A 21,788-nucleotide genomic window follows, 5' to 3' on the forward strand; every position below is an offset into this window, starting at 1 on the left:
CATGGTGTTGTAGTCTGTTATTGACTATTATCAGAGTTCTATCACAGAAGCTGCTAATACAATGAAAAGCAAAGGCATCATGGTTCAACGAATTCAAGATCCTGTGAACTGTGCATAAAAAGTTGAACTCTTTGAGAAACTCACTCATTCATTTATGACAATGTTGTAAATTTTTCTTCATATGACTGATGTGCTTCGGTTTGGGTTTTTTTTTGGGGGGGGGGGGGGGAGTCTGTGTATTCCCCCCCCATCTTTGCTTTTAAGTAAGTGCAGTAGTCTCTCTGGTTCCATGGTCACCCATAATTCTTGTCTCAAATAATAAATACATAATAGTAGCATTCCAAGCATTTCAGCAAACATTTCAGTGTCAAGTTCAGATTACTGCAAAACATCCTCCATAATACTGTTAGCAGTATTAACTGGTTTATGCTGAAAATACCATTTTTGGGTTTTTTTGTTTTGTTTTGGGTTTTTTTTTGGTTGGTTGGTTTGGGGTATTTTTCACACTACCACAAATAAGACATTGCTTTTTAGTAAATCAGAAGTAAAACTATTAAGAGGCAATACCTGATGATGGCAAACATCGAGTTGAAGTTCTTGCATTCTCTGCAGTGTAGTGCTATCTTAATGAAATGCTTAATGATTTTCATCCTTTTCAGCTGGTTAGTTTCTCTTAGAATCTCAGAAGCCACCCAGAATGTCTCTTGATTAATAATCTCCTCAAACTTTTTCAGATTAGTGCAACCTGTTTTTGATTTCAGTTTAAACAAGTCATCAATGTATTCCGTGGGTTCAATGTTACGGAATAGCTCGAAGTTTCTCATGGAGAGCTGAGTAGCCACCTCAACGGTACTAAGCTGTAGTAGGGAAATCTGACTTTCCCTTAATAACTCTTGAGCATCTTCATCCGAACAAAGAGTTTCTGTTTCCATGTTGTTCTTCAGGTAATATCTGTGAAAACAGAATTCAAAATGACACTAGATACAACATACTCAAACACTACCGACAGTTACAGAAATGAACCAGTTGAAATCACAGAATAAATTGAATTTCACCAGGCCTAGATACTAATTAGAAGTTGCATTAGGAGAGATTTCTTGTACAGAAACACAACATTAATAATTCAAATATGCTATTAACAGGGTTAAGACTTAAGAAACCAGCATCATCAGCTTCAGCTCACGGTCTCCAATCTCACCTGCCACTCAGCTGTATCCTGTCAGCAAGCTTGGATAACTGATCAGGAAGCCTCCTTTGCTTGATTACACCCTCAGGTGTGACAGAGACTTCACATAGTGAATATGCATCAGGAGTTGCCGTGAGAGCAAATTCCCTGATAGCCTGGATGACCACTTCTTTTGCCGTTGTGTCTTTACTGATCATGATGTAGCGACTCTGCTGATCTGCCTTGAAAACCCTCAGAACTTGATCTGGTAAGTCTGGAAAAAAAAATACAATTGCATGCAAGGTATGCAATATATGAAAGGAAAAAAAAAAGCATAAAACCAAGCAGCAATATCAGTTACATTGAGTAAAAATGCTAATGTTACAAGTCTTTACTTCAATATCATTCCATGCCTTTTGTTCTGGTAAAGCAGCTGCTTGTTCTTTTCATTTGTGTGGTTTATTTTTTATTACTCTACCCTCAATACATTTAATTCACAATAGCAAATTACTAACAGACTGAAAACTTGCTATTTCTCTGTGCCAATGTTTTAGTAATTAAGAAATAAAGCAGCCAGAGATAGAAAAACACTTCATAAACACTCAAGTTCTAAATATATTATTGTTTCAATTGATGACAGAAAACATACCGTGAACACCTGTCAAAAAAGGTACAATTGTACAGCTATCTATCACTGGAATTTTAAACATATGGTAAGCCTCCAATTACTTTAATTTCTTCCATTTGTTACAAATAACCTTGTCTAGTGTTGTGTGGCATGACATCTGCTTATTATTCTTCCTTTAATGGATATGTTTTTTGATGGTAGATCATATAGGTCATATGAACAAGAAAATAATAATAGAAAGTCTTCTGGATATAGTGCCAAAAATCATTATTACAAAAAAACCCCAACCACCAAAACCAACCACCAACTGCCAGATGAAAACATTCACTTTGATACAACCACAACTATTTCTGAGAAGGCCTGAATGTGTGCATAACATATTCAAGTTACTAAAACTACTCATCAACAGAAATCTGGTGACAAAAGAACAAAACCAACCAAAGAAAAACAGAAATCAACATCATCCGACTGTTGCTGCATGTCTCCAAAATAATAATTTGGGAAGTATTAAGATAAATCTCTCTGATATGAACTGATTTTACACATGCCACACAAGATGTTTACAATTAAATATAATAGTTTACAAATTTCACAAAACTTAGCCCCTAACTTTTGAGCTCACAGTAGTATTTTTGCAGCCTGAGAAGCACTAATACTGAAACACATTAAAACCAAGTGATGACATGACCAGTTACACATAATATGTATCAGTACAGGCCAGCTTTCAGCCCTAAGTACCTGAGTGAAATGTACAAATATCTTATAGCTAGCAAGCTGGTTTTGCTTTTTAGCACCAACTCTATTATTTACCCATCTTCCTTCAGTAATTAATTGAAGAAGGATACAGAGCAGGGCCTGAAATAATTGCTACAATTTTTGACATTGTGAGGAAGGCAGGTGCCAAAACCACAGCCTTTCACAGACATCATTAAAAAACAGATTGCTCTCTAGATCTTGTTGCTTCTTGCTGTTACAGAAATACTTGCCACTCAAAAAAGTGCTATGAAGAGGGGAATCTACAGTAAACAACTCCAAGGTGGGAACTCACTTAGCACTCCCAAGAAAGAAGTATGGTGTGCAAATATTTTGAGAAAATAACCTGCTCTGCTGGATCACTGAAGTCAATATGAAGAAATGCAGAGAACAGTAATGAGAAAACTACCATCTTTGCACTGCATTTTAGGCTGCATACCTATCAGAGCTGGTAGAAAATGCACTCCACAGAACAGGAGAAATCTGTCAGCAATTGAAATGATTGCAGCTATAGCACTGGCAGAAAGTTATTCAGTGTAATAATTTTAAAATAAAACTGCACTTGGAAAGAATTGTAAGCACCTCCCTTCATTCCTCAAAAAAGCCAAACCAACAAACAAAAACCCCAATCCCACAACCCAACCTGGAGCAGCAGGCTGAAGAATGTTATACGATAGGAACTTAGTCCCTTAGAAAACTTGTGGGGAAGAAAGTACCAAAGGCTGACAGCTCATCATTACAACATTATTTTGACTTCCAATCAAATAGCAAAGATAGCACAAGAGAAATCAAAGTGCTACTGACTGCTTGAACATTAAAAACAAACCTTTAAAGTATGTCTGAAAAAGCGTGAGCGAGCCCAAAGAGAAACTAAAATGATTCCTTGCAGATTTCAAGCTGTTGACTTCTCAAAGACTACCCTCCTAAACCAGCAAGTTGTTTTATTTTCTATCCTGAGGAATATTCCCAAAAGGCTCAAAGGACAGCTCTTCTACCATTTTTGTCTTTCATATACAAGGCATTCAATTTTTAAATGTTTTTTGTGAGCTGCCTCCATCTCCATCTTTAATTTAGTCCAAGGTAATAAAAGAAATTAAAATTGTAGGCTTTAGTTTTTTCCAAGCCTAAAAGTGTATACAGGTGCAATTCAACTCTATCTACAATGGAACTACCCCTAAAGCCCTCAAGGTATATATTTTTTTTTACTTCAGTTCTCCTTTCCTGTGAATTTCTGTGATTTACTTACAAAATATTCAGTGTGTGAACACTTGGCCAAATGTTAAGAAAAAAAATAGCAAGCAGTATAAAGGTAACAGAAAAGCTGCTATAATGCTGAAGCATTACATCATTATTTATTACTTTGAGGAAAAGCAAAAGGCAAACAGTAGAACTTCACTAATTTATCAAACTTCTCCAAACTCCATCTGTGACCAAAGGACCTTCAGACCTGTAATGACATTCCTTCTCAATTAATGGAGTTTGAGCTACGCAAGACAGCAATGCCAACAAGCTCTGGAAATAAGCCAGTTGCTGTGCTTGGCATGAAGGGCCCATTAATTACCTAGAACCATCTGGTCAAGGTAAACAGCAAGCTGGAGAATGGTATCATCACTCATTTATAAAGTGCTGACGAAAAGTTAGAATCTTACAGATAATGAATATATTCAAAGTGCTGGACACCAGTTGTTACTTGAAATACCAAACATACCAATATTCCCTCTATCTCAGGACCAATTTTAGAGACTGTGACAAAAGTGACACACTACCTTTGTGTAGTCTTCTCTAATCCCAAATAGCCTGAGATGAAGTGATGCCCAGTGTCAGTTTCAAGCACAGTAACTGTACCTGCTTGGCCAGTATGTAAGCTGATGCTTCAGCGCTTTCCCTTTACAAAAGATCTGAAATCCTTCAGGCTTAGGAGGGCACTGAATTTTTGGTTCTACTTTTGCAAAATACTCTAAAGATCAGACTAAAGTAACCAAGTGTCTGCACAGCTACTATCACCATGTCCTCCTCCAGCAGCCACATTTTAATAGCAAAGATTTGGATATGTAGAGGTTTTCCCGCTAAGAACCTTCCTGCAGCCAGATAAAAGCCCAAATCCCAACCTTGCCAGAAGCTCCAGCTAAACCCTTCTCATAAGATAAGGCTCTCAAGTTTCTTAGATTCTCATCCTTTCTCTCCCCTTCTCGCCCCCATGCTTTGTTCCTCTCTCCTCAATATGTTCAATTTTTATCTATTTCAGAATGGGATTTTTAATCACTTTCTATACAAAGAATTCAGCATGCAGCTGTAAGGCAGGATGACTAACAGAATATTAAAACCCTGTCTCTTACAGATGTAGTACATATATAAGTCTGTTCAGAAAAAAATTGAAACACATATCCTGTGCCCTTGCACTTTACTGTAAGCTAATGATCAGCTCCACCACTCGGAAATACTGCAGTCTTGTAATGCTTGATATATCAGGGCAAATTAAAAACATACCAAGCAAAATAAATTGTCATTGGCCAATAGTATGCAATAGGTAAAAGGCACTCTATATACAACATACTTGAAAAATAAACACCTAATTGGTTTGGGTAAAGTGTATTGGGGCAATTGTAATAAATCCTAATGCCTTAATATGTGACTATTGTGTAGGCAAGAGCATACAGCTGAAATGTATCTTCAGTCTCTGGAAGTCTGCATGAAAAATAAACTGTAACAAACAAAAAAAAAAATCAATTAAAGAAAATTATACAAAGCACAAAAGAGGATTCTTACCAGGAGTAGTATTGAAGTCTAAGATACGATGATGAGACTGCAGCAGATCAGGATTACTGGATGACAGAGTTCCGCTGACAGGTAAAGCAGGAGGAATGTGCTTTGTTTGCCTCAGTCCCACAATGCTGTCATCCTGAGACTGGCCAATTCCAATGTCACTGCACCCAGAAATAAATACTGTCAGGACTTACAGACATTCTGAGCTTGGGCCGTACTAGAGGGATACAGTGACATCACATTTACACACTTTAAATAGTACAGTAATCACTGTTTAGAAGTTGCAACTCTTCAGCAACAATGCTTGCTGTCTAGGTTCACCAAGAGCACCCAAATGTCTACTCTGATTAAATTTGCCTGCTAAGATGACCAGAAGATCTTCGAGTTCACCACTAACTCTGAGAAGCTGCTAGCCTCACTATTTTTGATAATTTATCACATTTCTCACTTTATTCAAAAGACAGTACATACTTCATCATGTTTGGTCCACCCCATCACTCAAACTTTGATTGATATGTACTGTCACCTCAGTGCTATTTTTTAAGACCTGCATTTCACAGATCTTTCATCACAAGATTTGCTGCTGTACTTCAGGACATAATGTAGCCATACAATCTTTCAACAGACAGAATGTGACTGACATGTTGCCAGCTAATCTGTAAGGCTAAGGTAAGCATCTTCACTTTGATGCTATTTGTATCCCCTCCAAAGTGTCTGACAGCTGTAAATAAAGTATTCTGTGATAAAGTTGAAGGATTTGATCTACTAAACTGAGAAAGACAGGGTCCCAAAGGAGGTCAGTAGTGCTAATGGTTTAGAGAGAGACATCATCGGACTATAAGCATTTCTATGAACACATAGGTGCAAATCCTTAATAAAATGATTTGGGGGTGTAAAATGTTTAAAATCAGACTTTATAGAAAACTAGAATATTTTTTTATAAATTAACTACTATAAGCAAAGCCTTTTTAAAAGCCAAGAACCCCTAAACTAGATTTCCTTGCCAACTGCTGCAACTCTAAGGAATCAAGCTAATAAACTGATACAACACAAATGGCCACTTGTACCCTAGTTTTAGATACTTAAGTTTTTGTCTAGTGTTCTATCCATCCTCAGAAAACACACAGTTAAGGGGCTGATAATTATCCCTGTTGAGCTGTTATAAAAAAAGTGTCCTTTTGTGCTTACGAATGAATTATTTTACCCAGTACACTCTTGTACCAATTCTTTAAGTGCTATGAATTAAACAGTACTCTGGGAACTTAGGACAATGTCTCAGGGCATTTAAGACAATTATAATTACATGGGCATAGCAACTGCTTTTTAAAAAGCAATGCAACTTAAAAAAGGTTGGAGGCATATCTCTGTATTAAGTGTTTAGTTTCTCCCAATAGAGATAATTCTCTGTTACCAAAATAGTTCATAAAGTCTAAATCCCAAGCCGTGAGTGTGAGAGGAAAAACTGTAGTTCACTGGAAAAAAAAGTTAATGGATTCTCTCTCAATCAGAAGTTAAGTTGAATCTAAACATCTGTATTTTTGTACTTCCACATAAAGCACAAAATACTGTGACGAGCAGTGATGATCAGCTCAGCACACATCACTCGTATGCTAGCCACAAGCGAGACTTTTACAACAACTGAAAGCATTCTCAGCAGCTGACATGTTATATTTCAAAACTACCCCATAGACACGAAACAACCCCCAAGTAAGCAAAATACCTCAAAGCCTCTGAACCTCAAAATGCTTTCCAGTGGTTCTAAACAACTATATGGTATATTTCATAAATGTGCCAACCCCAGTATTTTCTCTAAATTCAAACCATATGAAGACAATGTGGCAATCTCCCTTATGTTAATAGTTTCACTTGCATTATGTATTCCTTTTGCAGTTTATCATCTTTATATAATCTTATACCTATCCTGTGTGTCATGACCGAGGCAGCTTCAGAAGAGATCAACTGACAATGTTGGGTTAAAAAAAAAAAGAAAATCCCAAAACCAAACCAACAAAACCAAACCAAACAAACAATCACAAACAACCACAAACCTAACATTCCTAAAATTCTTCTCCATTCTAAATATTTCTCTAATAAATTGGAAATTTACCTTACACTCAATTTATTCTATTTTTAAAAAATAGAATCTGAGTGAGTTCTAGCTCATGCAGATAAGAAATGAACCCCCTAAAATTTCAGATGTAAATAGAAACACCAGAAAACTCCATGTCCTAAAAAAAAAATCAACTGCCCCTGTTGTTAAACAACATATTTAATTATGTTGGTGAAAAGATACTGTGGTTTTAAAGGAAAGGCATTTCAATAGCTTTCCATATGCATTTGCCATGAAGGAAGATAGCATTAACTAAGAAACAACTTGCCTGCTGAATGACAAACAGGTTAGAAGGGATAATAGAATGGCAGAGCTCTTTGAATGCTTCTTCCTTCAAAACACAGTATACTGTGATCCCCCTGGAGCACTGCAAACAGGAGAGGGGAGCTGCTTCTTTCTCTGGGATGCTGCACTATGGACCAGGCAGACAGAGGTGGAGGTTGTGTTTAATCCTTACATGGAGCAACCCAGCCTATAGACCACAAAACCACTCTGGATTAGACGAGTGAAGAAAGCAAAGAGCTTCGAGTGGAGGTTGTAGCCAGAAGCACTCATCAAGAAATGCCTCATAGCTCGTCAAGAGAAGGATATGTATTTCCCAGCAGATGCAGAGGAAATAGTTGGATTTTCTCATTACAAGATGTTGACATCATTGGACTAAAGAGCAAGACTGAGAGAAAGCATTATCTCCTGTTCAAACTTATTCATCTTTGATACTGATTGAATGTCTCATGAAGCAGACAGGCTAAGAATGACCTCATTCTAGTTTAAAGATTGGTTTTATAGGGATACATTCTCTGCTGTATTCATGGTGGAAAAATATGTGGGATGGTTTCACCTCATAACCTAGCTGACTTGTGACATCTAAATACCAACTTCATTTAATGAGTAAATCAGCTTTTTTCATCCCTAGTGATTTTTTTTCATTTAGAAACATGAAAATATGTACATTCCCTTAGTATAGGTAGCACCATTTATGATTAGGAAGAACGATATAGAAGTTTCTACACAACTAGGTGGGGAAAAAGCACAAACAGCAAAGCTACACATCTCTATGCAGAAACCATGCAGACAGAAACATCTGAATGTCAACAGGCTTTGCAGACAAATTGCTATATATAACAAATGAAGTAAAGCTAGCAAAAGGAAAGTAGGTCAAGTGTACTGTTTTACCGAGTCTTACCCAAAGAGGTCCCTGCACAGAAAAAGTGCAAAAATGAAAGTAATTAAAAAAAAGAAAGAAAAGGAGCATGATAATGTTATGCAAAATCTGTGAATAATGGTGAACAATGCAAAAACAAAACAAAGCCAAAACAATGCTAAAATCACACCTAAGAGAAGAAACAAACAAGACTGGAGAAATAGAAGAAAACATTCTTACGACTAACAACATAAAAGGATTTAGAGATTCTTCTCCACTGAAATTTATTATTATTTGGACATAATAATATATAATCATTTAACCTTTACATTACTAGCATTCTACTCAGTGTTTCAGAACAGTAATCATTTAGTAATATCAGCTAAGCAAACTTCTTTTTTAAGTAACAGCAGGGAAAAAGGTCCTGGATCTTAAAGACATGTGTCTTCTTCATGAAGTCAAATAGAATTCCTCAATGAATGACAGAAAAGAAAAATGCAAGAGAAAACACTGACTACACATCAACTAACCTCTACTATTAATTTCTCCCCATTAATGCCATTGCTCTTGGCCAAGAATCAGATTCCCATAAAATCATATGAAACCCATTCTATTCTTTCCAACAATCCTTATCAGAACTCTATTTCCAAAATGTGTTAATAAAATATATCAGATACCTTACTTAGCTTTCATTAAATAAATAAATAAATAAATACTCCGTTCCACTAAAGAAAAATTTCACCTCCCTCGTGGTAGTAGGCAGAAATGTTTAGACCACTGGAATGTGGATAAACTGAAACTGCTCCTATCAACTATGTGCAAGCAAGAACTGCTTTCAGTTAATCTTAAATTAATTGCATGAGGTGTGTCTAGTTTCAGGTGGGAGGGGACTTCCAATTAACAGTCTTATAGATAAAATGATGGTATAAATATTTTTCTTTTAAACAAAAATATTTACACCATCATTTTAGCTCTAAGAATTAAAATACACCCATACTGATGTCAATAGCTGTATTTTTAGTAGTCTACGACTATTCCAATATTCAGACTAGCATTTTCTACTATGTTCAGATATGAATATGGTTTGCATTAATAACAGCGTAATGACAAGTTACAAGTATCATGATAAATCATAAAAAAATACTAAAAATATTACACAAAGCAAATATTTAAGAGGAAATACAAAACTCACTTGTATGGTTTCTGAGGCAGAATACTGATTCGGGTCTTGTCAAGTATCTTCTTTAATTTATTTCTTCCCCCAACTGTGTTAGCTTTACTTTTCTTATTTACTTTTTCTAATCCTATTACCTGCTCCACATCAACAGCAAGGTCTGGGATGGAGTAACGACTTGCCTTTTTAATATCACCAATTTTAGGCAAGTGGGGAGCACCATTTCTTTTTTCCTCTGACAACCGTGTTAAAAGTTCTTTAAAAACTGGAAAAGAGACGAAAGAGAAAGATCAAAACTGTAAAAGACAGCTCTGTGCACCACACCAGTTTAATACTGATTAGATATTTTGTCATTTCAAGTATTAAATGGAAAAAAAAAAAAAAATTAAAAATGATATTAATTTTCTGTAGCACAATTCAGAAAATAGTAAACCGCCCCAGGTCAAAATAGAAATACACTAGATGACCACATTTTTGCACGGATGGTATCAACAGAAGGACTTTGACTTCTCAACCTAAGGACACACTCCGGCAGAATAGTAGCACATAAAAAGACCACATTGGATAAAAATGAGATGGGAAAACTCCAAACTGAGAAGGAAGACGTTAAACAGATATCCAGCAACAGAAGCTCTCAGACGGACAAGACATTATTAACAACAGGAACAACAACAAAATAATCAGAATTCAGAGTCATGCAAGAAAGTCACATGGAATGTTTAGGAAAGTATGAGACTATTGAAACACCTTGAATGTTTGACAGGACTGTTGCATCCACCTGCTAAATATACAAAATAATCTCAGACTCCCCCAGCTCCCCAGCAAGGAGTCATTTCTGAGGCAGAAATATCCAGTCTGTCAATTAGTTCTACTTAAACTTATAGCTTCACAAAAATGTTGGAGTACAAGTCACATATTCTGAATGTGAGAAGTCACCTCTCTACCTAAATAAGGGGAAAAAATAAAAAATTATCTAGTGACTTGATTTGTAACAAAAAAAAAAAAATGAAAACTGGTAATTAAAACTAAGGAAGTGCAGGAAAAGTGGGAACAAGGGGATGAGTATTAGGGGCTAAAATTTACTTCCAATTTTGTCCTTAATATTCATCCTTCTCTCCAGAGGTACACAGTAAATCACCAAAAGACTTCAAAAGCTTCGAGTAAGAGACAAAGAAAACTGTAGGAGAGTAATTTGACCCAATAACTCCTGCTGTTGAATAGGAGCTGGGGGCTGGAGAAAAATTTGATATAGATAAGATGCTGCTGTTGAAACAGTGAAACTGTCCTTTTGAGATTTGTTGATAAGAAATACTGCATGCAATACTCAGAAAGTACCTGTTCTGAGACTGCTGTGATACAATTTCTTTATTTGCAGTGGAGCAATAAGATTAAAAACCTAGAAAAACTCAACTGCTAAAGAAATTGGGTTTTGTCTTAAACATACTAAAGCAACACCCAAGATCCAAAAACCTCCTGTATGAGAGTTCGTTATACAGAACTTACACGTATAGAAACAAGCACATACTGCTAAATAAGCATATATAGATATATTAAGCAATGCCTTAATTTTTATAAACAATTGAAATATCAGAATCTTTACTGCTAAGCAAAACAAACCCAATTAAAAATCCCCAGGAAATAGATTTGACAAATTATTTTTGGAGAGCACCTAAGCATATTTAATCATCGGTAAGTGCCATGACATCCTGAGGAAACATTCTGCCATATTGATTTGTGATAAAGAACCTGATCCTGAACGAGGTACGAGAACACATCACTGAATTGCAGAAACGATCCAAATATCCAGTACTGGAAAACAACCAAACCAAACACCACAAAACCAAACCCCACAAACTGTTAATTATTTATGGTAAGCTACCTGAGGTCCTGATGTGCTGCTTAAAGACTCCTTCATGACTGCTTTAGTACTTATTAGAGGGAGAAATTAATAAATTGAGAGGCTAGAGGGAATGTTTTCACCTAGCTGGCAAACAAAGTGTCTATTAAGCTTGCCACATCCATTGTAGGCATGGACTGAAAAGCTACAAGCAAATTCAGCAGACAGATCAAGATCACTGAACAACTGAAATCCAACAGAAGCTTCTTTCTTGAGAAAGGCTAAAACATACAAACATTTTGAAGCTCAAGCTAAATGGTCACAATAGTTCCTGTTAATCCAGAAACATGCAGTACTGAGGGTGAAATAACTTCTTAGAAGACCCTACTCATACTTTTTTTCTGTGCAAATATGAACAAAGATATTTTAGGACCTGCCAGTTTCCTTTTCCTATGCCACCGGTACAAAAGTGTTTCAACCAACACTATTTTAAATTATCAAACCCGATAAAGACTCCATTTCAATTAGAACAAAATTTAGAGCAAAAAAAGTGCACAACCTTACCGAACAAATTGGTTTTCACAGTGATAGACAGGTGTGTGTTATTTCTCAGGATTTCCATGGCTTTTGACAGCTGAATATTTTCAAAGTTTTGACCATTCACTTCCAGTATCTAAAAGCACCAACAGGTCATATTATTTTTATTAAGCAAAGAGAAAAGAAATTAAAAAGATAAATAAGACATTTTAGAATTGCATACCTGGTCTCCACGTTTCAAGCCTGCTTCTGTAGCTTTGCTACCAAAATCTACACTGTCAACAAAGATTCCAAATCCCTTTTCTGACCCTCCCAGCAAGATGAAAGGCAAAGGGGCTTCTCGAGATGGCTTTGTTAAGGTTATCAATCTTCGTTTCGCTTTAGCAGCACAAGCAATATTTAACAGCCTCAAATGTCCACCCATTTTCTACAAGAGAAAAGTATAATGAGTTATGTATAACAGCAGTTTGCCTTCTTCCTGCCATCCTAAATTGTTATAGAAAACCCTCAATTCTTACCTCCCTCTCCAAATTGTTCTCAAATTCTTCCAGAAATCGAGTCATAGCAGGATCTCCTTCAAAATCATTGAAGTGGTTGTTCACCCACAACAATACTACCCGTGTAACCTGAAAAATTAATCAATAATACAAATATTTTCCAGGAATACCCAGAAGAGCACTAGTGCCATGTCCTTTAAAAATACTGCTTCTTAAAGCCCCTGTAAATTTCCACTGGAATCCTATATATTATATATATACACACACCCCCAAACATAACTTTACTAATATGCAATCATTTACCAGCATAGAACAAATTAAGTATTAATTATTTTCACTTGTACAAGCAATTGTATGTTGCATTTCATAAAGAATACTATGAGATATAAAATTATACCTGTCTGTATCAAATTTGATTGAGTAAGAAATAGAGCACACAGATACAAGGTAATGAGATGGATCCATTTCTGACTTAAAACAACAATTTCCTGTTCATGTACATTTCTAAATCTGCTTAACTCTTCAAGCACACTATCATAAAGCTTCTGATACTGCTTCATATTTATACTTCAATCTCACAAATCTTTATATAAGCCACCATTAACTTCATTAGGCATTTACCTTTGTAAAAGAGATATTGTATATTTCAAAAGGCAAGGATAGAAGCTGTTCTGAGAAGCACAAAAAAATATTTTAACAGCAAACACTTGCAATTTGTTTTCTGGGTCAGTCTTCCACTTTACTACTCCTCCTTCCTTTACTTTCCCTACTCCCCTCAAGCAATTATGACTATCAGGAAAAAATGTCCCAGTCTGATTATTACTGAGAACTGACCATTCTCAGGATTTTTTACTCTCCTCTTTCCCTCTCTTCACTGCCTATCAGCCCTTAACACAAAACAGTCAAGATCCTCCAGATTCCTAGTTCCCCACTTGCTTTTCTCTACTTGTCCCAAGCTGTTCTGACTCCTGACATTCTGTCAGTGCTCTAGGATGTCAAAGAGGGTTGGTTAGATGGCAAAACAAAGAGCTGCTCTGTTTTCAAACCTGATACCAGCAACTGTGCTGGCTCATGCTTTTACAGAGGCTAAGGGGATTATCCATTGCAGGACCAGAAAAATAAGTTTAAAGATTAACTCCAACATTATAGCTCTGAAGCCGTAACAAGCCTATGCTAAACAGCATTAGGTTCAAAGCCTATGCTCTCTGACAACTGTAAGATCCTTCCTCTAAGGCAAAGATATACTAGCATTTCTAGAAAAAATATCCTGATTTAAGTAAAAGTTGAAAACCAAATTTCATTTTAATTTTACTGATATAATTTCCTTGGTTTCAAATTTGCATTAAAAATATCTGGAAATTTATACTAGGTATTTATATATGAGAAAGCTGCATACAAGTGAAAATAAAGTATTACAAAGTGAAGTACGGTCTCAGTAGACAGTGTGCCAAAACTGGATATACAGGGCTTTATTCTTGGCATCATGGCAGTTTTGTTCAGGGAACCGGATGTTTGATTGTTTTCTTGTATTTGAGTTGATTGCTCAACCTGGAGAAAAGATGACTCCAGGGAGACTTAATAGTAGCCTTCCAGTAACTGAAGAGGGTCTACAACAAAGCTGAAAAGGGACTGTTTACAAAAGCCTGTAGTGATAGCACAAAGGAACATTATTCTAAATTACAGAAGAGCAGATTTAGGTTCAATGTTAGGAGGAAGTGCTTTACCATGAGTGTAGTGGACCACTGGAACTATCTCACTGGGAACAGTGAGATAGTTGAGGCCCCACCCTTGGAGATATTCAAGGTCAGGCTTGATGGGACTCTGGGCAATCTGATTTGATTGAGGATATCCCTGCTCACTGCAGGGGGTTGGACTAGATGACCTTTTGAGGTCCCCGCCAACCCAAATCATTCTATGATTCAACAGATTCTTAACAATGGCTATATTTTTCCAGTTCCCTTATACAAAAATAAATTAATCACAAAATGTTTGCCAAGTAACGTTAACAAATATTATGCATGAAAAACACAGAACTTATTATATGCTCCAATTTCAGGACACAATAGAATTCTAATGAATTCAATAAAAGTACTGATTATTGGAAAAAAGCCTTCCCTATACTTGCAAACAACTACATTAGGTTGTAAAAACATTGCAATTAAAACACAGCTAATTGACCTTGCCTAAGTACATTAATAAATAAGGAAAAAATATATGCTTAGTTTTATCCATATATTCTGCCATTAAACTATGCCACAGGCTATTTGTTTAGTCATTCTTTCTAAAACCTCTCTTATCTTTAAAAGCCTATATTTCAATGCAAATGGTAACAAGTATGTAATTTGGAGGATTTTAACCTTATCCCTGAGGCTGGGGTCATTGAACCACTCCAACAACTTCCTGCCCACTTCCATTGGGCTGGAAAGAAAGGTCCGATACGTCAACAAGAAGTCTTCTATAAATGTTGGATCTACCACAGAGTGCTCTTCCACTAAATGCATTGTTAACCTTTCAGATGTTCCCTATAAAAAGAAAATTATCTTTGTTATTAAAATAAATTTTCAATGTGAACATGTTTTCATGTAACATACTGAAGCTGCACTGCACTAGAAAGAATACTGGCATCTAAACCCATGCAATCAATTTCTATAGAAATCACATAGTTATCAATGTGCATAAGGACAAAACCTTGAAATATGATCTATTTTAATATGCAATAATAATGTGTCTCACACAATCCTGGACCTAACTTGCCAAGATAAGAAGCTTGTAAAACACCTACTATTTCTGCAATACACTCCTGCTTTTACCTTGATGACAATGTGACCCTTTCTTGTGCCAGTGCGATCAAGCTCCCTGTGCTCCTTCACCATTACAATCTCCCCTTCCTCTTCTACCTTCTGCATGTTCTTTTCCACTTGATTGAGGATGCGGCAATAATCTTGCTGGGCTATACAAACAAACTGGAAAGAATCATTATTAAAAGAATCAGTATTAAAAGGTAAAAATCTTCAGAAAAACATTTTGACTTAAGATGCAAGTAGTCTATTAATAGAAAAGATAAAGTAAACCTGCAGCATACCAGATGTCTTTCCAGTATTTCAGCTGTAGTAAGCAGGTGAATACACTGTAGTAAGCACTGTACTTCCACTCAGTCTTGCAGTTAGAAGGGATCAAGATTCATGAGAGCAAAATGATTTAGCATTACCGGCCATTTTGGTTTAGCTGTTTTGACCTCCTCTCTGTTAGAGATGAAGCTTAGTATCCTAGCATTCTCCTATGCAAGCTTTTCTGGGGCGTTTAGAAAGGTAAAGAGAGAAGGAAGAACCTATTTTGTATGTTTCATGCTCTGTGTGTAAGCACACAGAAATAAAATTCTTCTAGATTAAAGTGTTAAAGTAAGGTTAAACTGTCTCCTTATATTAGCTCATGTATTTAGCTGAAAGAAAATAGCTGTGTTTCTTCTGACTGGAAACTCAGAGATTCACAGAGATATTTTGTTCTGCATTCTAATTCATGTACACACCTTTTCTATTTCCAGCAGCCAATAGTAGCTGAAACACAAGTCCTATAGTTTGGATTAGTTGCAAAATACTATCCTAACAAGATACCACTTACATGGCTTTCTGGATGGGTAAGTTAAACCAGGTGACTCCATTAACACACATTTACACCCATTTCAAAGGGCATCTAGCAGAGGCTTAATTTGCCATCAGGACCAAGTAAAATGCTTAATTCACCCAGGGCCTGGCTATTATCTTCTGAATGGGAATAAGCAAATAGCAACCACATTTCCAGATTAGTCTAGTAGATTCACATCATGAGAAGCGTTCAACACATCTGACGGTTTGTGTTACAGTAAACATCAAGGCATTTTCCTTGAAAGGTCAGATCAGCTGAAATCAGAAGATATTCCACTCAAACCCTGGGAAATAGAACTTGTATTACTTTAAGATTCAGTTACTGAGTTCAGTAAAGAAGAATGGCTATTAATTGTAAAAGAACCTGTAATGGCTAATGGACCTTGAGAATCCTGCTAAGGGAAAGCTTGAGGAACAGGATGCGTGCAACAGGCTGCTGAACCTCATGTTCTGGAGAAAACATAGGCAAATCTCTTCCTCCAAAATAATCCCTATCTAGATTAAGAGAATTCAGTTTACCAGGATGGGTATGCAGAAGTCATTTTTCCCAACTATTGTACAGGATTGCACACTAGAGATTTTACATAAGTGCAAAATAAAACCACGTCTGGCTATGAAGTTGCATTATGCCTAAACGTATGTGATTTTGTGCATATTACAGTCTGACACTCTACCTGACAGTCATCCACTTTGGTTCTCATTACTCCTTTCATATATTCCTTTTCCATGGTAGGGGAAACACCAAAACTGTTTCCCATGCAGAGTATCTCTGTTCTTCCATCAGGGTACGTCACTTCCACAGAGCCGTTCAAAATGACTGACCAGGAATCCAGCTATGAATCAAATGTGAAAGGATAGATGAAGACTGAATCACTTAATGATGCAGTACCATACTATATGGATACAACCCTCACAGATATTCTGTAGATACAACCCTTACCAATAAAGAAAGTTATTTTTTAGCATCTCTTAAAAACATTTATAATGTAGTCTAACCTTCAATGTGTAGCTGTTTCCAGCCAAAGAAAACTGGGATCTTAAGTTTATTTTTACTGTTAGTTTATTGTATGCTTTTATTATGTAAGAAATTAGTGTTTAAAGAAAAGCTTTAAAATAATCCAGAACAGAACGAATCTGAATTTACTTGTTCAGCATTACTTTCTTGGTTTTTTTAAGTAAGAAAAGAAAACCTTAAGCCTTTGGAAACCTGGGATGCATGGTATAATAGGAGAGTCAAAACCAACTTCTACTGACCTCTTCTCCATCATTTAGTACAATAGTTCCTGCTCTCTCCACAACTGCAAACACCATGACAGCACAGAGCTCTCTCCTCACTGACATTGTCATGTTGGCAAAAGCAGGCAATTGATGCATGAATTCCAGTAGTTGTTCTGAAGGAGAAAAAGCTCAATGAGTCGTGCATGTCAAAACAACAAAGCACAGTAAAGACAGTTCTTCAGCAAGATGCCTGAGGCTACTTAAGCTAAAATGCTGCACAATCGTTCCTGTGTACTAATACATCATATACAGTGGCCTGTTGTAATTACTGGGTATTTTGTAGACACAGACTGGCTGGTCATATCATCAATAGAAGTACTGCAAAGTAAAAGTCAGCATAATGGAAGAATTGTAATGTAACTGAGAGCTCTGAATACAACCAGTGATGTTTGTAATACTCCAGCCAGTGCAATAACTCCCTTAAGACTATGATAGGCCTATATAAAACACAGCAAGACAATAAGAAGGGAAATTTCACAAAACTGAGCAAATTAATTGGTAAAGCCATCTCCTCCTAGGTTAACAGTAAATTGTACTTGAGTGTTACACACCAGATTCACAAAGTTCCCCCTTGTATGGGCCAGATGGAATTAGTGTTTTAGAATAGAATAGAACAGAACAAGTTTTAGGTGATTACTGCTGCTCTGTCTTCTGCATGCATTGGAGTTGCACTTGTATGCAACAGTGAATTTCTGTATTTTAGTTGTTTTACATTTTTCACATTAACATAACCTCATTTTTCTTAGTATGTCTGCTAAGGAATTATATGCCCTAAATGCCAGATATTTTGCCACTTACTTTGATCTAAAAAAAATAAAATTAAAAAAAATTACTGAAAGTAGTCAACAGGACCCCATCTTTTTCCTATACTTTTATTTACCAGAACCACTGAATGGTTGAGATTGACCACACGACCCCTAGAGATCCCCTTCCAAACTTCTCTGCTCAAGCAGGGCCACCAACAGTCAGTTGCCTGGGTCTGTATCCAGGTGGCTTTTGAGTATCTCCAAAAGATGGAGACCACTATATCACCTCTCTGGTACACCTGTGTAGCACTTGGACAGAGTAAGTGTTTCTTGATGGTCACATGGAACCTCTTGTGTTCAATTTGTGCCCAGTGATTCTTGTTCTCCTACTAGGCACCCACTCAGAAGCGCCCAGGTCTGTCTCCTTTACACCCTTGCCACAGGTATTTGTACACACTGATAAGATCTTTCTGAGCCTTCTCTTCCCCAGGCAAAGCCTTCTCTCCATCTCAGCGCTCGCAGACCATCTCCTTAATAGTTTGATAAACAATCATAATCATAATTCAATCACGCTTTGATATTAAATCTCAGCCCATAAAACAAATGAGAGTAGAAATTAGAAGAACTTGAATTCTAATTCTTCACTGCCTTCAACGCACCAATTTGTACATTATAGCAAATTAGCTTGATGAGATGCGCATTTACATGAAGGTCTTAATGGCTCCCACGTTTAACACAAATATGTATCTCTGGATAAAACCAGACACAACATCACAATTTGCAATTAAAAAAAATAATGTGATAAGCATCCAGTGCTGATATTAATGTTGACAAGATATGGTTCTAAGTGGTTCTCCTTTTCTTCTTTCACGGTGCTTATACACTGGCTCAATTTATGGCATTTATGAATCACCTTGCAGAATAAACACTGTATCTGCCCACTATAAAAACCCATCATGATATTTTGAGTTTGAGGTTTCATTGTGGGGTTTTTTTATTATTTCTCTTTTGTGTGTGTGTGAAGGAAAGAAAGTCAGACAATACTTGACTACTTGCAATACTTACCAATGTCATCATCTGTCCTGTCTATTGGGTCTTTCTCCAAGCAGTCTCTAACAATATCCCTACTCATCAAAGGATCTGATGCCCTTTCAATGTCTTCTTCATCGTCATCATCCTCAGAATCCACTGCTGTCTCTGGCAACCCACTGAGATCCATATCACCAGCCTCACTTTCTGTAGCCTAAATTCACATGTAAACAATGAAAAAAAAAAACAAAAACCCAAATGTTCAAATGTGTTCTTCCTTAAAAGTACAGAAATTAATTTCATCTCCTAAGAGATCACTCAAAATCATTATTTTTATTTTTCTTTACGTATCTTTTAAAAGCAACAGTTAATCAAAACCACTGTTTAAAAAGTGCTTTTAACACTTTTCCAATCAGACACATATAAACAGGATTCAACAGACATGACTTAATTAGTAGGTCTTGAGGGAATTGAAGGCAGTTATAGTTCAAGGCACAATTTCTTAGAATATTAGCTGAATACACATGATTTTTTTTAAACAAACAGTTCCTGCCTTGACTTCAATTTTTCAGACACTTAGGGATGCAATGTAATTTGAAGTATGCCATTTTTAGAAATAAGTATAGCATCAAAACTCTACAGGAATTGTTGCTATCTGTCAGCAACTGAGGACTATTTTTCTCTTACAGTTCCTGGTGAACATAATTAAATATGGCTTTCATTTGCTGATAAGCTGTGTAAAAATTTACAAATACAGAAAAAAATGTGAAGTCACTGCTTAAACGCCACGGATGGATTACACAGAACATCTGCCAAACTTAAACTCCTTTAAACTGTATTAAACTGAAGGAAAATGTAGTCCATACATAGCCTAATGTCATTAGTGTAGCACCTAAAGGTAAATACATTTAATGATTTGGTTTTAAGACCAAACAATTAATAAAGCCCACAATAGTTTGTCATAGCTGATAAAGCTACTATTTCTCAGAACCTGATTTAATACCATGGCACCTGCCAAGGCTCAACTACAAGAATTTTAAAGGAAATGCAAGCTTCCAATGCCAATTTTTAAGCCATGGCTTGAGAAATCAAGTTTCACACACTTTGTAGGAAGTGTGTCTTTCTGAGACTCTGAAAGCAGAGAATGAATTCATGTCTGCCTTAAAAATACTCCATGGGGCAAACACTGCCACTGAAGACTGTTCTATCGATCTGTCTCTCACACTGGTTAAAAAAAAACAAAACTGACAAAACACGCAAAAAACCCACCTAAAAACTAGGTCACCCTCCAAACCACAGAGAAAGTAAGACAAATAACATCAGTACTTCCATAGAATCATCTTCCCTATTCCTACCTCACTGGCTGTAACTGACATCTGCTATTTTAATGCCATTTTTCAAAGCCACTTTAGAAATGGTAGCATATGGTTGGAGACAGATCAGGGCAGCTAGTGTCACTCCTAAATGCTGCTGTCACACAGTACAACACAAGTTTTGTAACAGGGTCTTGTTAGTATAAAAACATAGCAGCATCTACACAATATTGAAATTATTCTCACTGTGTTTTGCTTGTTTGTGTGTTTTTAAAGAAAAACTGCTGAGCATTTCTTAAGCAGGATAAAGAAGGATATTACACAGGCGTAGAAACAAATCACAAAATCAATGGCTCTGACAGTACTTTCATTAGCACTCTTTATGTGCTTAACGTGCATGTTCTCTATATTTGAAATAGCTGCTCTAAGTACTCTTATAAAATAGCCTTCATCAAAAGCGACTGGTGCAGAAATTCACAATGATGAGTCAGTAGACACACAGCTTATGAAACAATCTGTTAGAATCAAGTCTCCAACAGTGACAACTCCAGTGACAGTAGGACTGATTAATTCATGAGTCAATTCTGCAAATCTTCCCATTATTAACAAGTGCCTCTCCTAACTACGCAGAATAAGTTCTCAAAAACACATTGATAATATGAAGGCAGAATTAAATTTAGTCACACATGCTAAACTACATAATTTGACATATTGTACAAAACTGATTACGGCAAGTTATTTGACTGTCTTAAAACAGGAGACCAAAACCCAGCAGAAGTGGAAGCTCTATTATCATGAAAAGTTGATGCTATTTAAAAAAAAAAAATCTCATGAAAATTAAGTGCAATTATGTAATTTTTAATGTATGTTCTGAATACAATTGAAGGTCATAAGTATTTCCTGAAGGTGATCACTTTTAACAGTGCTAATTCAATCTCTTTTACAACTGAAGTAAATGGTAGAAATTGAATAAAGCAATTATTTCTAACTTGCTAGTTACCCAAAAGTATAACCCACTGCAACAAAGAAGCTCAGAACTGAATGCAATCACTCACACAGTGACAAGAAAATTTATTAATTTAGCTTTAACCTTTAAAAATACACTTGATCTTTTGAGGAAAAAAATTAATTCCTTCTTTCCACTCAATTATATGAAAAACAAATTGATTATGCAAA

At 36.2% G+C, this 21,788-nt stretch overlaps 1 protein-coding gene across 4 annotated transcripts in view; it reads right to left on the minus strand.

Moving 5' to 3' along the window:
- Positions 1-21,788, minus strand: part of RAPGEF2 (Rap guanine nucleotide exchange factor 2) — a 171,232-nt gene that overhangs the window by 16,440 nt on the left and 133,004 nt on the right. For all 4 annotated transcript variants that reach the window (XM_068137182.1, XM_068137183.1, XM_068137181.1 and 1 more), the window contains 12 exons: positions 19,336-19,513; positions 17,501-17,637; positions 16,921-17,079; positions 15,416-15,568; positions 14,963-15,127; positions 12,627-12,734; positions 12,332-12,535; positions 12,136-12,244; positions 9,753-9,999; positions 5,313-5,470; positions 1,199-1,439; positions 568-951 (listed from right to left, as the gene is read on the minus strand). In XM_068137182.1, the coding sequence (XP_067993283.1) occupies positions 568-951; positions 1,199-1,439; positions 5,313-5,470; positions 9,753-9,999; positions 12,136-12,244; positions 12,332-12,535; positions 12,627-12,734; positions 14,963-15,127; positions 15,416-15,568; positions 16,921-17,079; positions 17,501-17,637; positions 19,336-19,513 (2,243 nt within the window). The remainder of the gene's footprint in view (positions 1-567; positions 952-1,198; positions 1,440-5,312; positions 5,471-9,752; positions 10,000-12,135; positions 12,245-12,331; positions 12,536-12,626; positions 12,735-14,962; positions 15,128-15,415; positions 15,569-16,920; positions 17,080-17,500; positions 17,638-19,335; positions 19,514-21,788) is intronic.

This window comes from Melanerpes formicivorus, unplaced genomic scaffold, assembly GCF_026170545.1.
Source record: "Melanerpes formicivorus ecotype bairdi unplaced genomic scaffold, bMelFor1.0.p_v2 SCAF_4, whole genome shotgun sequence".
Taxonomy (NCBI): Eukaryota; Metazoa; Chordata; class Aves; order Piciformes; family Picidae; genus Melanerpes; species Melanerpes formicivorus.